A 17181-nucleotide genomic window follows, 5' to 3' on the forward strand; every position below is an offset into this window, starting at 1 on the left:
ACTCCAAGAAGGACACAATGCATATAATCAACTCCTACTCCTCGAACGATATCAAAGTTTGGGAGGTAGGAAAACCATGTTAGTCCTTTCACACCGAGTATGGTCTGTGTTCCTCCATTTGCTTTGTTTTGTTGTGCCTGTTCTCCGTTCCTGGTGAAGGAATCATGGGTTCGCAGATCATGATACCCTGTTGTAGAGTCCATGTTGAACGGATACACAAGGGTGTGGCCTCTCTCACTTGTCTGCACAGTCCTTCCTGGAGCATGGCAATAAGGACAGCCATAAAATCCATTAAACTGTGTCATGTTTTGGAAAAGGCACCGGGCTGGAGAGTCAAATGTTCCATTCAGCATAAGGCCCCTTACTGTCAAATTCTCCATTTGCAATCCTTTAATAGTACCCATACCAAAAAAAAGTACATATAGGCATACTTTATCTGTGCCTAAAGAGTACTTCATATGTACCTATTAAAATAGGTACAAAATAGGCATACCTCAAAAGTATCAAAAATGAACTTAATATTTTTTCAATGTACCTACTATGTGCCTATACTGGACTTATCTTTTTCATGGTGTACCTATAAAATGCCTATGCTGGACTTAAACTTTTTGCAGTGTACCTATAAGATACCTATGCTGGACTTTGTCTTTTTGCAGTGTGCCTGAAATGTGCCTATTATTAACTTAGATATTTTTATAGGTACCTAACATGTGCCTAATTGGAACTTAGAAAATTTTAACTGTTTTAAGTATTTTTCCTGTTGGACTTAGAAAATTTTCAGTGTGCCTAAAATGTATCTAGTTTAGACTTAGTAATTTTTAACTAAAGCTGGTGTACCTAAAGTGTGCCTTTTTGGAGACTTAGTCTTATTTTTATTTTTTTTTAATGATTTTTTTTAAGAATTTGCTGAATAACATTTCCAATCTCATTTGTCTACATTTCATTGTAGGTTCTAGTGAGATTTTATGCATGCATTTATTTTTTCATTTAACTTTTTTAAGTATTTCGTTTCATACACTTTCATTTGAATACTACTCCTGCACATAACAATTTTGACTTGTAGTACATGTAGTAAAAATAAAACAAAATGCAATATACAGTCATCATGTAATATGCCACCTTTGCACACAAATCTATCATACATATTACTTGCTTTATAAATTTGAAAGACAGTCAAATCAGACATATTAATGCCAAAAATGAAAATGATAGATTCAGTGCTCTCAGAGGCAATAATAACATTTTATTTATTACAATTACCGTTACACAGCATGTTTCATTTAAGAGTACATATTTAATATTTTTAAGAAATGCAGTCAGTTCACTAGAAAGTCAAACTGTTCTGGCTAAGTCTACAGTTCCTCACTCCTTCTCAATTCTGTTTGGTGTTGCCGAAACAAAACAAAGTTCATCGCTCAACAAAACACATACACATACTTCGCAAATGTCCTTCACTGGCACAGCTACAATATATCTTCTTGATGGTGGCCTCAATGGTATGGAGTGGCTATTCGCAGCTCTTTGGCAGTTAGGGATTGTAACTGTGGATCTTTCCATTGGGTGGATGAGCGCTAGAACACATGTCTCTTCATTTACATTCACTTTAACAAAAGTTTTCACTTCACCAAAATTGTCCTTGTATTTAACAATGGCATTGTTTCTTCTTTGCGTGGATTTGTATTCCGTACTATGCACAATCTGATGTCCTATGGACAGACGTTTAAAGAAAAGTGCTGAATTGAAATCTCCAAGTGTTTCACAAATTGCGGCTTCTTCATCTGGAGCAAATGTCCTGTTGTTATATGCACCAACTACACAGAATCCATCTCCAATACATTCACCAGTCCTCTGAGGTTTTTTCTCCATCATTTTCACATACAGATCCTTCTCACTTGTTCCATGCTTTAGAGACTTGGCCAGTTTTGGAAGACTTTGATGGACACCAACAGCAAACGCAATCTGTGTTTCGATATGCTGGGTGCCATGGAAAAGATGTCGTAGCTGTCCATTAAAGTCTTCAAAATAGAAGCATGAGCTGGCCCATAATGGTCCAAGGTCCATCACTTTGTCTGTCAAATGGAGCAGAAGATGTGTATTGGATGTTGAATATCGTTCTCCATAAAGAACAGGAATGTTAAGCACAAATTCCATTACCATCTGCCTACAGTGGAGGATGTTGGTTGCTGATATCTTCTCCTGTAGAAGGATGTATGTGGAAAACACAAGGAGGGAGAAATGGTGGTACTGTTCTGCTGGTAAAATTCCATAAAGGCAAGGCAGTCCATAATACAGGAGAAAGTTCTTGAATTCAGCAGCCTTATAATGGGAAACATCAGTAAGAGATCTTGGCAGTCTAGTGATAAAACTCGGTGGTTTGATGTTAAGAAGGCGTTGGTCCACTTCCTGAATTTTTGAGGAGATGCTGAAAATGCTGTTCCTGTGCGACTTGTCAAACCATAAATTCAGCAGCATCTTGACGACTCCAAGAAGGACACAATGCATATAATCAACTCCTACTCCTCGAACGATATCAAAGTTTGGGAGGTAGGAAAACCATGTTAGTCCTTTCACACCGAGTATGGTCTGTGTTCCTCCATTTGCTTTGTTTTGTTGTGCCTGTTCTCCGTTCCTGGTGAAGGAATCATGGGTTCGCAGATCATGATACCCTGTTGTAGAGTCCATGTTGAACGGATACACAAGGGTGTGGCCTCTCTCACTTGTCTGCACAGTCCTTCCTGGAGCATGGCAATAAGGACAGCCATAAAATCCATTAAACTGTGTCATGTTTTGGAAAAGGCACCGGGCTGGAGAGTCAAATGTTCCATTCAGCATAAGGCCCCTTACTGTCAAATTCTCCATTTGCAATCCTTTAATAGTAAAAACAAAGTTAAATTAACATAAATAAACTAAAAAAGAATATAATGATTATCATGATGGAAAACATTCTTCAAAATGCTTTCTTTATGTGGATATTTTGTTTTTTTGTTTTTTACAGTTTTATCAGTTCCTAATATCTAACAGCTGTTTTTATTGAAATATGACTACATTTAATTTTATTTACAAACCATTTATAATGGTTTGAGACAAAACAGTAGTTAATAAAAAGCATACACCTTGTGATATTATATGAAGTGAAATGGGTAGATGAGATTTTAAGTTGAATAGTAATTTTACCTGACTGGTAAAGGTCATGAAGACTTTGTGCAAAAGGCCGTAGGAATGTGCAGAAGTCTGGTTTACTGTAGCCAAACCATAATCCTCCAAAAATACGATTCTTTCTGGAAAACCTGCAATTTTATAAAATAATAATTAAAGCCTTAATAACACAATAATGGTAATCATACCATAAACATGGACAAAATACTTTGACTATCGTTACAAATTTTCAATAAAAACTTGACTGAATATTATTGCATACCTCTGATGTGGCGGAAGTTCATTGATGACGAAATAGATTGGCCAAATGCAAAAATTGGAAGAACGGAATAAGGACACTCCATCTGTGTTCATCTGCAATGAGATGTGAAGTTCTCCAAGTTGAGCATCAGTTGTCCCATGAAAATACCCATCCTTTCTGAACCTCTCTTTGTACAGCTTTCCATCACAGATATCATGGATTACGTTGTCATCAGTGCGTGCAGAAGCTTTGTACTCTCTGATTTGTCTCACCAGTTCTTCATCTAATTTAAATGTAGATAAAAAATGTGTTAATTGGCATACAAAAATTAAACAACTTTCACAAAGACAAACCATTTTAGATAATGTTGATTCAGTTAAAAATTAGTCAATTAATTCAAAACAGGTAATTAGCAGAACACTAAATTAATATCGATCAATAATCAGCTTAGTAATAATTTGTATTAAATTTATTAAAATAGGGCAGTAACTTTTTTTCAATGGTTTTAGTGCTATTTTTACTTCCTAATGATAATAATAGGTAAGCCATAATTTAAAGATTTACATTTTTTTTCGAGATTAAAAAACTGTTTTCAATATTTGCAATCATTAATCAAGTACATGATAAATCTCTCAAATGGATTGTGGCAAATTGACAACATTTCCAACAGGTCGTATAAAAATCAACCATCATGACAACACTTATTTATTATTATTTGCTATTAAAGAAAAGATATTAGTTTCTTGCATAAAATGCTTTAAACATAATTCAATTTATTCTAATTTTGTTTAGATTCCAAATCTTTTGATTGGAACCAAGTTTGTAAGTAACAAAAAAAATCCCCTAAAAATGTACCTGCAAAAAGTGAAGATAACTGGGATACAATAGGTATGACCAGGAAGTACGATGTTGTGTTCTTCTTAGATCTGGTACTGCAACTTGGGCACATATCCACCTTTTCTTCTCCATGGTACAGAAAACAGTTCTCACAATAGTAATGGAACTGTAAAGGTGATTTACAGTTCCTAAAGAAGTCCATGAAGGTTTTCATGTTCCGCTGGCACAGATTTGGTGTGAGGCAATGCAGGTCTATCAGGACCAGTAGATCAGCTATGGCTTCCCCGGTCAAAGAGTGTCGCATTGCATACGAAATCAGCAGAATCATGCTTGTGGCCAGGGTTATAGTAGCTCCACTGTATAGAGGCTGATCAGCTTCCGACGTATTTCCTGAAATGAGATGAATTTTTTATTTTAATATACACTTTTCAGAATATTTTAAGAAATGAACAACTTAAAATGTCACAAGGATATGAACTTGGTGGGTCAGGTGATCAAATCCTTGAAGCCTGAATGGCTTCTCAGAAGATTAAATCACGCACAAACCAAGTTCGTATCCAGGTGATTACTTATAGTTATATTTGAATAAGACAATTCAGAATTTTTAAAATTACCAAGATGTTATGTTCTGATCACAATAATCCTACCCACAAGCAATGAGCACATGCTATGATCATTGTGACATCATAAAACAGTACACACAGAATTTAATGTATTCACTATCCTATAGGTTCACATAAAGAAGCATATAAATTTGCAAATGTAAATATGATTGAGTATAGCTTATATTGACTGATTAACCTTTGAGTTATTCATAAGTTAACTGTAAACTACTTCATTGGTTGTCCAGTTTTTTAATCCAAAGTCAGCATAATATTTTGATCGACCTCAAGATAATTTGAATCAATATATAAAAATTGATTTGGAAAAAAAATCTGGTCACAAAATGGACCAAGATTTATCTTCTCCATTAACAATGTTTCACTTGGCATTCTCTAATGTCAATCAAAATTTTAGAGTTGGTTGTCTAGTCATTAGCAAAATACAGAGATTAGGAATTATTTAACATATCAACAAGTCTTGATCGTTCTATGATTTTGATATTAATATACTGAGTGCTGAATGGAAAAATCAGGTTTATAACAAAATATTTACATTTGCAAATATATTCCCTTATATGAACATATAGAATTGCGAACACATTCAATTATGGATTAACTTTTTCATGACGTCACAATGATCATAGCACATGCTTATTGCTTGTCCCTTTGATTATTGTAAACATAAAATCTAGGTCATTTTAACAGTTCTTAATGATTTGACTTTTTCAAACATAAATATAAGTAATAAACAGCAATGCTCAAAAAGTTCACCGGGAAATGAAGGTGGTTGGTAAGTGATCAAATCTACTGAGAAGCCCTTTTGGGCTTCACTGGATTGGACCACGTGACCAGATAACTTCATATCCTGGTGAACTTCTTAAATTGCTCTTTAATTCTTAATTAAATATGACAAATAAAATGAGACATTGAAACTTTTTTAATGGACCTCAAAGTTGCAAATTAAAAAATGCCTCCATGAAAAAATCAATAACTTACTGGGTTTTTTTTAAATTGTTTTATACCTGCATTGGAAGGGACACTGGTCTGATCACTATCACAACCATCTTCATCTTGCTCAAAGTCTTCATCTTCAATCCTCCAATATTCATCCTTGCTTGCAAATTCTCCTTGCTCTTCTTCAACATCAGAAATGTTAGGTACACCCTGTAAATATACAATATTTATTCTAAAAAATGGAAAATAAGACTTTTCTCAAAACCAACATTACATTTATGCATATGCACAAAATATTGAGATTATTATGAAATCAACCTGCCTCTTATTCTATATCAATACAACATTTAATTTACGGCATGGTTATATTAAAAAAACACAAATTTGCTTTTTTGTATTCATGTGTAGATGGGAATTTTTGTGATAAGAATATAGGGCTGACTGCACCCACGCCCCTGAGCTGGATCTCATTTGGATTTACATCTCAATTTTCAAGAGAGAATGTCACACCTGTTGCGATCCGTATCATTAATACTCTATTTATTATACAATTATGGTCATGTTTAAATAGAAATAATCAAATAGTTACATTAAATAAAACAAACCTGGTTGTCGAGAAATGCTTGCTGGTGAAACGAATCTATGAATTTCACTGGAGCATCGTCGGACACGGTCTCTTGGGGCACACAGGAGGCATCATTGCGTTCATCATATGTATTTTCTTCTTTCGTCATTCGCCAAAGCGAAACTTTCGGAACTGGGACAGATTTATCAGCGAGATAAACTTTATATCGACCGCGTTTTTGGGGATTCATGTTTCTACATTCAATAATGGCGCCTTCTTCTTCGATTTTACCGGATGTTGTAACCGGAAGAAAACAGATCGGCATTTTCCGTATTGCCGAAGTTTCATCATAAATGTTTAACTATCGATCAGCGAAGTGATGACAGTTTAATAAATGTTATCATATATAAAAACGACAAATTATTATCAACTGGTTATCTTATAAGTTCAATTAACCTATATTTCAATAGTCTATTAATTTCCGATGTTGAAGCATTCTCCTCGCTGATTGGTCAAAAGTCTTTGCGGGAAAACGAAGCATTTTCATTGGTCACGATGACCAGTTTGAAAAATTTAAGCAAGACCGTAGGTGAAAGGCCAAAAGGTCGAAGGGAATAAGGAATAATTTACCCGTATTTACAAACAAGATGCACGCTCTTGTGGAATGGATAGACGAAGAGAAAGTAAGCACCATCAGTCTGACTCGAATTAAAGAACCGAGGAAAGATTTTAGCGGCTACAACGTGGGTGAAACGGTGAAAGCTAGCTGCCATGGCTTTCCAGGAATCCATAGTGCACGGATTTTGATGATCAAAGGTTTGTGATATTAAGGCATGCATATAAGTTTTTTTAGTTAAAAAACGAATTATTTTGTTATAGGCCTTTTATAAATGAATTCTTTGTTGTTTATTTCAAATTGAAGTGCAGTTCTAAATGCATGTGCACCCAACCTATAGTAGAAATACATAGTTATATTTTTCTCTTACTATTGAAGTCTTGTGTGCCCTATGCGCCAAAATTTTTAAATTGAACTGTTTATAGTATTGTTATTATCATTTTATGAATTTAAATATAAATTAATCTGTTTTCTCTTATCATGATTTAGAATCATCAACAGAGGGAAAGAAAGCATTGGAGAAAATGGCAGAGGAATACATTGCAGAGAAAAATGAAAAACAGAAGGGTAATTATGCATCTTAAAATCACTTATTACGTGAAATACATGTACCTAGGTTGACCTATTACCTTCCAAATGTCCTTGATATTTTTACCATTTTAACTTGTACAGTACAGACTGTACATCTCTCAATTTTTTTTTTGTCCACCACCCCCCTTAAAATGAGGTATGTTTATTATACAAGTGTAAAGAAAAAAGAATACTGATATAAAAGATGAAACAAATCAACTCAGTTTACTGTATGGATACCTAAAAAAGTATATACAAATCAAACTCAACAACAATTGCTTCATTTTCTTAACCTAAATTGTGCCAGCAGCATTAAACAATTTATTATTTTGTCAGACAATTATTAATGATGGATTAACGAGGGCTTGGGAACATTTAATTATTTACACTTGTTACTGTAAACATTTGTTTTCCCTTAGTTGAAAATGTCACACTTTCATGATAGTGGTTTTAATCATGGCACATAACTGCCAGATAAATTTTTTTGTTTGGCTGGACGATTTTACATTTGGCAAATATGGACGATGCTTCGTTACTTACCATGACACTTCATAATATTTTATACAAAAAATGGGTTCTGTATGTTCTTAAACTAATTGGAGTACTTAGTTTCCCTAACGTCACTTTGTTGTTTCTGGAGAAGGGTCGATATTTGTTCAAAGTCAAACCTCTGCGGGGGAAAGAGAGAGAACACAAAAGATAGGATAAGTTCTATCGGCTTCGCATCACTGTCCATGAGATTGATAAATCCAATATATTTTTGTAGTCAGATAGTACAAAACCCATCATGTAATAATATACAACTTTTTTCACAATCAATTGACACTACTACAATAAAAAGAACATTATAAATGCTAAGGATCAGCAAGTCCTTTTGTGTAACAATTTAAAAGTGTTTTATATTTTTCTTTCCAGAAAAAAGTGTGGAAGACGTGAATGTCCAAGATCTGAATAACAATGTTGCAGTTCCCATCGGTAAGATACCAGTTTTGATATCTCAGTGCTCATGCTCATAATACTAGGATATTGACATGCACTTTTTTTTTAAGGAAAGAATTTTTTTTTTCAAAATGAGAGGGTCTTTCAGCTTTTCAAGTTTATCAATAAATAGACTGGTTTAGTCTAGTAAATAATTGATGTGGTTGAGTAATACATCTGTGTTTTAGCCTAACTGTGAAACAAAAACAAAATATTGAAAAAAAAATTGGGGATAAAAAAGAGACATTTGTCAAGTTATTTTGAAAAATTTCCCAAGAATTTTTGGGTATGTAAGAAACATACACGTTCTTTTAAATAACATGTTTTAGAAAGTAATTACTTTGAGATGATTTATACAAAAGACAAGTATTGAAATGGCATGTAAATGACTTCAAACATACAATGCATCATTGGAATTCGTAAAAGCATTTTATTTGTTTTTTAGACAAACCTGTTGCCAAAAGAGGAAGAAAGAGCCAAGTAAAAAAGGATGACCATCAAAAGAAATCAAAGACATCTGACAACAAAGGTTTATACCTGTTACTGTATTACTTACTCTGCATTGTCATGTTAAAGGAACTTGGACATGATTTGAGCTCAAATTTTTCGCACACAATTATTTCAATTTAGAATTGTCAATATGGATATTTTGATAGCTTTGTCAAAAGTTGAAAGTCAAATATCAAGTAACAAGTGAGTTACCATGGTTAGAATTCTTTGTTTTTAAGCATAGCTCGAGTCCTGTTATTGTTAACATAATTATGTGTTATAAAAGTACAAGTTTCAATCTAATATTGCTTTTTATTGTTGATAAAATTATTTATGAACACATTAAATCAGTTTACATTGTTTGCCATAAGTTTTGTCAAAGAAATGATAATATCTTTACATTATTTGTAAACAAATATAAGACCCGAGCTTTGTTTACATAGCAATTTATCTTGGTTGTTATATAATTTCTAACATTCAAATTTTGGTGAATCATTCAAAATACACAAGTAAACCATTTTACAAAATTGAAAATAAAATTTTCATCTAAAATCATGTTTAAGTCCCTTTAAAGGAGCATGGTCACACTTTTGGGCTAAATTTTGTTTTTCTATTTTTATTGCTTATGATGCTTTAATTAGTAATGCACTCCTAATGATCTAACAAAAATCATGACTATATACCCCTGTGAAGAATACAAATAATGAATATATTTTTGAATTTAGTAAGCTTCAATCAATATCTCTGCAATTAACATGGATAAGAAGCCAAATATATTTGTTTTGTGGAATAATAAGCTACCAATCTTGACAAAATAGTTACGTATTTTCAAGTACCGGTAATGAAATATCTTTCTCCATAGAAAACAAAGCAGAACAACAGAAGAAGAGGGAAGCCAGTGTGAAGAAGAGAGACGAGAACCTCAGAAAAAATGCAGAGTTTCTACAATCTTTGAATGTTTTCAAAGAGCAGGTATGTTTGTTAACTTTAAAGAAACAGATAAATTGTGATTATTAGATAAAAGTTGAATAAAATATGAAAAAACAAGCCAGAATCAATTTATGCAATTGAAAATGATTTCGGCCATCAAAATTAATTCCTTTGTTCTCAGGCTAGCGGCTATTTAATTTTACATTTTGCTTTTGCTCATATTTATTATTAGACGAATAGAATAAAATTCTGCTAGTATGCTTACAAATTTTAGATTTAGAAATGCATTTTAGATACTCTAGGCAGTAAAACACTTATTTAATGTTAATTCATAATCAAAATGTTGCTCTGAAGTGACCCTCTGCAGGACATACTGTTTCCTAATTAAATTTTGTATAGCATATTTCTGAGGTGGGTAGTTAAGGCTTAATTTTTGGGAGTTGATTTAAATCAACTCTCCTATGCACTTACTCGGGCAAACCGAAAGTGAAACAGTGTTTGGACCTAAGCACAAAACAATACTGCCGACAACACTTAGTTCCTGAAAATAATCAATAAATTCAGATGCAATGTATTCTGGAGCATTGTTTTTCAAGAAAACCTATTTATTAATACCATGAAAATAGTAAGATTTTAAATGTTACAAACAGTTTAGATATTTTTTGTAGTCGTATGTATTCATACGTACTATAGTCTTGTTCAACCAGACGCTCGGCTGTCTCCGTTAATATCCGACAAAACAGAAAGTCTCTCTTGCTTGTCGTAGATAAACGGAGACAGTCGAGCGTTTGGTTGATCAAAACTAGAGTTCAATCTTGCCTGGATCCATACAATATCACAGAAATATTTCGATTACTGATACTACTTGCCATGCAAAATCACATATCGCTGATTTTAAAATAAATGATAATCGATAAAATCAACTCCCGTCAGTGCTTCAGTACTTTGATTATTACTTTTCTTTTATGCAGAGTCTTGGAGCTTGTATGCCATCATCTACTCAGGAAGGTCAGTATCATCCACCATCCACCCAGGCATCCACATTTTACCCCCACATCAATCATGGAACTACATTCCATCCCTCACCAAACCAGGGAACCTATCCCCAAGCCGACCAGGGAGGTCCATCATATACCCAAGTCACCCAACAAGGCATGTTTCATCCCCAAGTCACATATGGAGCAATTTATCCCTCTTCATCCCAGGTTGCTCCATACCACCACCCAGCTTCCCAGGGGGCTCCATGCCATCCCCCATCTTCCCAGGAGGCTCCATGCCACCTACCAGCTTCCCAGGGGGCTCCATACCACCAACCAACTAGCCAGGTGTCCCAGTCCTATCCCCATTCTACCGAGGGACCAATGGTTCATCCCCAAGTCACCATGGGATCATCATCCTATTCCTTTCCCATCCAGGGAGCATCAACCCAGCCTACAGACCCTCAGCTGGTTCCATTCCACCCCAGTGTCACCCATGGAGAAAAACACCATCACCCAGACACACAAGGATCAACATTTCATCCCCAGGCAGCTCAGACATTCACTTCCCAACCCCTCCCTCCTAGCCAAGGAGCCGCATTTCAACATGCTTCCACTTATGGGTCCACACCAAATCCTCCAGCCACCAAAGGCAACAGCTCCAATCCCAAGACTGCACCCACAAATACCCCAGCTACCCAGAAAGCCAAATCCCACTCCAGTAAAACCCAGGGTGACCCATCACATACACCCACCCAGCAGGGATCAACTCCCAATACCTCATCTAGTCTTCTCAATGCCACCTTTTGCATTAAAGAGGTATTGAATTGCAAACAGCCTTATAAATAGACCATTTATTAAAAATGTGTTAGATATACAATCAGAGATATCAAGGGTTAATATTCTAAATGAGAATACATCTTCCAGGAAAACATGAAATTGATGATGTGATTTACTCATGATGTTTTAATTAATTCTAACTCCTTTACAGATCCCTGGAATGACAGATGACATTGAAGAAGGAGAGAGAATTTTGAATGATTTTCTTGGGAAGACAACATATGCAACAACTAATGATGAGGTATTGATAATTGAAACAAGACACTTGACAACTTAAATTTTATGCATGTCAGTAATTAAATAATAAAGGAGTGTGTCTACTACATTTTCATACATCTAAATATCCTATATTTCTTTTTTAAAACAGCCAGATACACCTTGTAAAGAAAGTGATGAGCTTCAGAAATGCATGGCTGCACTGAAGAAGAAAGATGAAGAAGTAAAGGAACTCAGGAGTCTTTTGAAAGCTACCCAGGAGGAATTAGAAATGCTTAAATCTGAAAGTCTTAATGGAAATGGTATGTATTATCCAAAGTGCTTTGTGCAATTAATCTGAATTTTTAAATATTTCCATTTATTTATAACTTGTTTATAATTCATTTTTTATTTTTCAAGGTAACTGGAAAACTCAGTCTGATGGTAGACCACGAGCAGGACTTGTTCCTAAAGAAATTGCAAGCATTCACGGTGTAAGTAATATAACTTTACCGATTAGACCGCTTAAACTGTTTTGTAAATTAAAGTAAATTATGAAAATGTGAGTTTAAATATTAAATGTTTTACTTTAATACAATAGATTGGAATAAAGCTTTTCTTCTAAAGACATGTTTTAATTTTGATTGTATTGATTTAGATGATGGAGCTGATGCCTCACACTGGAGTGTTCGTCTACCCTCGAGATATCAGATCAACCAGCAAAAAGCCAAGTGGGACAGCAATGGCGCGGCATCTGATGTCAGTATTTTATACCAATAAGGAATTGATTGACCGGGGAAATGTCATGGGTGTGAATGGAAAAGAAGGACTCAACAAGGAGATTGTGAAGGCCATTATAGGTAATGTGTTCATCTTAAAGTAACATGGTTAGCATATTCTTCCTCTGGGCACCCTTTACAATTCCTCTGACCTTGCAGTGTCTATCTTACGATAATTTTTGTAACATTAAATCTAATTATATCATTTTATGTAACTGTGATAAAGCTCTAGGCATTTTTTAAAGCAAACTGTAATTTGTTTTGAAAACTGATATATTTCTTGTACAAACTACTACTTATTGATAAATTTGTGTCTTTGGTCTTACTAAACCATAGTATCAAAATACTTTTAGACTATGTGGTGATAAAAGGAAAAGACAGCGAGTCGTGTGTGAAGCTAGCCATGAGGTCAAAGATTACTGGACTGGTAGCCTTTGAAAAGAAGAAACTGAACCAAAGCCTGCGGACTGACATTGAGGACTGAGGGAGTGTCACAGTGTGATGTTAAGAAAAACTGTTATTTAATTGACAATTATTTTGTGTATCTGTGATAATACCTAAAGTGAAACAAAGGCCCCATAATTTATGTATGAGGCATGAGGCCACTCAACATTGTATTATGAATTACATATTCAGAATAGTAGCTTATTTCATCTATTAAAAGTATAGATAAATTAATAACTTATTTATGCATACCGGTATATAACATAATAGTAGCTACTATCACCACTGTACATAGGTAACATATATGTGTAATAGTAGCTAGTATCACCTGTGTTAATCTTTTGTGTACATTATTTACTGTTCTTAGTACGAAAGAAATATACATGTACTAGTATACTAAATAGTAGCTACTCTTTTTATGTGTTAGAGAGATTATTTATAATTGATTTAATATATATATATGTTGTTTAAAACATGTTTATGTCAGTAAATTTATCAAAAAGGTTCCTTTTTCAATGCCTTGGTGTACCTATTTTGTGCTTTTTCTGCATGTAAAGTAAGTCTATTTGTGTACCTAAAATGTACCTAATATGTATCTAAAGTATACCTACTTTTTATAAAAATGTGCCTAACATGTACTTTAAGTATACCTAAATTGTGCTGTCATCTTTAAGTAAAGATATGCCTTAAGCATGCTTTTGACTGTGCCTAAAATGAACCTATTTGGTGCCAAATGTATGCCTATAATGAAATTGTACAGATGTGCCTAAAGTATGCCTATAATAGTACCTCAAGTATGCCTATGATAAGATTGTCTTGTGTACAGACGTGCCTAAAGTATGCCTATAATAGTACCTCAAGTATGCCTATGATAAGATTGTCTTGTGTACAGACGTGCCTAAAGTATGCCTATAATAGTACATCAAGTATGCCTATGATAAGATTGTCTTGTGTACAGACGTGCCTAAAGTATGCCTATAATAGTACATCAATATGTGTGTAATTGCTAGGCACATATTAGTCATGCTTACTTGTTAGACATACCTTCATCATGCTTTTTATGTACTTTTTATATGCCTTTATTTTTTTCTAAAAGAAATAAATTTTTAAAAAGCATGCCTATGTTGTACTTATTTTGGGAATAAGTACAAAATTGGCATGCCTAGAATGTGCAAATTTGGAACCATGCCTAATAAATGGTTCCAAACTTGCATACTTTAGTTATGCTTTTTTTGTACCTAAATTTTTAGACAAAAAGTATGCCAGTAATGTACTTTTTTTTGGTATGGGTAAAAACAAAGTTAAATTAACATAAATAAACTAAAAAAGAATATAATGATTATCATGATGGAAAACATTCTTCAAAATGCTTTCTTTATGTGGATATTTTGTTTTTTTGTTTTTTACAGTTTTATCAGTTCCTAATATCTAACAGCTGTTTTTATTGAAATATGACTACATTTAATTTTATTTACAAACCATTTATAATGGTTTGAGACAAAACAGTAGTTAATAAAAAGCATACACCTTGTGATATTATATGAAGTGAAATGGGTAGATGAGATTTTAAGTTGAATAGTAATTTTACCTGACTGGTAAAGGTCATGAAGACTTTGTGCAAAAGGCCGTAGGAATGTGCAGAAGTCTGGTTTACTGTAGCCAAACCATAATCCTCCAAAAATACGATTCTTTCTGGAAAACCTGCAATTTTATAAAATAATAATTAAAGCCTTAATAACACAATAATGGTAATCATACCATAAACATGGACAAAATACTTTGACTATCGTTACAAATTTTCAATAAAAACTTGACTGAATATTATTGCATACCTCTGATGTGGCGGAAGTTCATTGATGACGAAATAGATTGGCCAAATGCAAAAATTGGAAGAACGGAATAAGGACACTCCATCTGTGTTCATCTGCAATGAGATGTGAAGTTCTCCAAGTTGAGCATCAGTTGTCCCATGAAAATACCCATCCTTTCTGAACCTCTCTTTGTACAGCTTTCCATCACAGATATCATGGATTACGTTGTCATCAGTGCGTGCAGAAGCTTTGTACTCTCTGATTTGTCTCACCAGTTCTTCATCTAATTTAAATGTAGATAAAAAATGTGTTAATTGGCATACAAAAATTAAACAACTTTCACAAAGACAAACCATTTTAGATAATGTTGATTCAGTTAAAAATTAGTCAATTAATTCAAAACAGGTAATTAGCAGAACACTAAATTAATATCGATCAATAATCAGCTTAGTAATAATTTGTATTAAATTTATTAAAATAGGGCAGTAACTTTTTTTCAATGGTTTTAGTGCTATTTTTACTTCCTAATGATAATAATAGGTAAGCCATAATTTAAAGATTTACATTTTTTTTCGAGATTAAAAAACTGTTTTCAATATTTGCAATCATTAATCAAGTACATGATAAATCTCTCAAATGGATTGTGGCAAATTGACAACATTTCCAACAGGTCGTATAAAAATCAACCATCATGACAACACTTATTTATTATTATTTGCTATTAAAGAAAAGATATTAGTTTCTTGCATAAAATGCTTTAAACATAATTCAATTTATTCTAATTTTGTTTAGATTCCAAATCTTTTGATTGGAACCAAGTTTGTAAGTAACAAAAAAAATCCCCTAAAAATGTACCTGCAAAAAGTGAAGATAACTGGGATACAATAGGTATGACCAGGAAGTACGATGTTGTGTTCTTCTTAGATCTGGTACTGCAACTTGGGCACATATCCACCTTTTCTTCTCCATGGTACAGAAAACAGTTCTCACAATAGTAATGGAACTGTAAAGGTGATTTACAGTTCCTAAAGAAGTCCATGAAGGTTTTCATGTTCCGCTGGCACAGATTTGGTGTGAGGCAATGCAGGTCTATCAGGACCAGTAGATCAGCTATGGCTTCCCCGGTCAAAGAGTGTCGCATTGCATACGAAATCAGCAGAATCATGCTTGTGGCCAGGGTTATAGTAGCTCCACTGTATAGAGGCTGATCAGCTTCCGACGTATTTCCTGAAATGAGATGAATTTTTTATTTTAATATACACTTTTCAGAATATTTTAAGAAATGAACAACTTAAAATGTCACAAGGATATGAACTTGGTGGGTCAGGTGATCAAATCCTTGAAGCCTGAATGGCTTCTCAGAAGATTAAATCACGCACAAACCAAGTTCGTATCCAGGTGATTACTTATAGTTATATTTGAATAAGACAATTCAGAATTTTTAAAATTACCAAGATGTTATGTTCTGATCACAATAATCCTACCCACAAGCAATGAGCACATGCTATGATCATTGTGACATCATAAAACAGTACACACAGAATTTAATGTATTCACTATCCTATAGGTTCACATAAAGAAGCATATAAATTTGCAAATGTAAATATGATTGAGTATAGCTTATATTGACTGATTAACCTTTGAGTTATTCATAAGTTAACTGTAAACTACTTCATTGGTTGTCCAGTTTTTTAATCCAAAGTCAGCATAATATTTTGATCGACCTCAAGATAATTTGAATCAATATATAAAAATTGATTTGGAAAAAAAATCTGGTCACAAAATGGACCAAGATTTATCTTCTCCATTAACAATGTTTCACTTGGCATTCTCTAATGTCAATCAAAATTTTAGAGTTGGTTGTCTAGTCATTAGCAAAATACAGAGATTAGGAATTATTTAACATATCAACAAGTCTTGATCGTTCTATGATTTTGATATTAATATACTGAGTGCTGAATGGAAAAATCAGGTTTATAACAAAATATTTACATTTGCAAATATATTCCCTTATATGAACATATAGAATTGCGAACACATTCAATTATGGATTAACTTTTTCATGACGTCACAATGATCATAGCACATGCTTATTGCTTGTCCCTTTGATTATTGTAAACATAAAATCTAGGTCATTTTAACAGTTCTTAATGATTTGACTTTTTCAAACATAAATATAAGTAATAAACAGCAATGC

At 33.6% G+C, this 17181-nt stretch overlaps 3 protein-coding genes across 3 annotated transcripts; 2 read left to right on the forward strand and 1 right to left on the reverse strand.

Annotated features, from left to right (window-relative positions):
* Positions 1-1095: 1095 nt before the first annotated feature.
* LOC128163156 (uncharacterized) lies at positions 1096-6929 on the reverse strand. Its single transcript, XM_052826688.1, has 6 exons — positions 6396-6929; positions 5859-6000; positions 4253-4624; positions 3419-3680; positions 3175-3287; positions 1096-2867 (listed from the first exon to the last, which is right to left on the reverse strand). The coding sequence occupies exons 1-6, from the start codon at positions 6678-6680 to the stop codon at positions 1363-1365; spliced, it is 2679 nt and encodes an 892-aa protein (XP_052682648.1). The 5' UTR covers positions 6681-6929; the 3' UTR covers positions 1096-1362.
* A 73-nt stretch (positions 6930-7002) lies between these two features.
* On the forward strand, positions 7003-11764 carry LOC128163161 (adhesive plaque matrix protein-like). The gene is made up of 6 exons (XM_052826691.1): positions 7003-7171; positions 7461-7538; positions 8457-8516; positions 8965-9048; positions 9871-9980; positions 10910-11764. The coding sequence occupies exons 1-6, from the start codon at positions 7003-7005 to the stop codon at positions 11762-11764; spliced, it is 1356 nt and encodes a 451-aa protein (XP_052682651.1).
* Positions 11765-11941: 177 nt separating this feature from the next.
* On the forward strand, positions 11942-14447 carry LOC128163177 (uncharacterized). The gene is made up of 4 exons (XM_052826706.1): positions 11942-12273; positions 12371-12444; positions 12609-12810; positions 13083-14447. Exons 1-4 carry the CDS (start codon positions 12165-12167, stop codon positions 13211-13213), a joined length of 516 nt encoding a protein of 171 aa, XP_052682666.1. The 5' UTR covers positions 11942-12164; the 3' UTR covers positions 13214-14447.
* The last annotated feature ends 2734 nt before the right edge of the window (positions 14448-17181 follow it).

This window comes from Crassostrea angulata, chromosome 9 (assembly GCF_025612915.1).
Source record: "Crassostrea angulata isolate pt1a10 chromosome 9, ASM2561291v2, whole genome shotgun sequence".
In the NCBI taxonomy this organism is placed as follows: domain Eukaryota; kingdom Metazoa; phylum Mollusca; class Bivalvia; order Ostreida; family Ostreidae; genus Magallana; species Magallana angulata.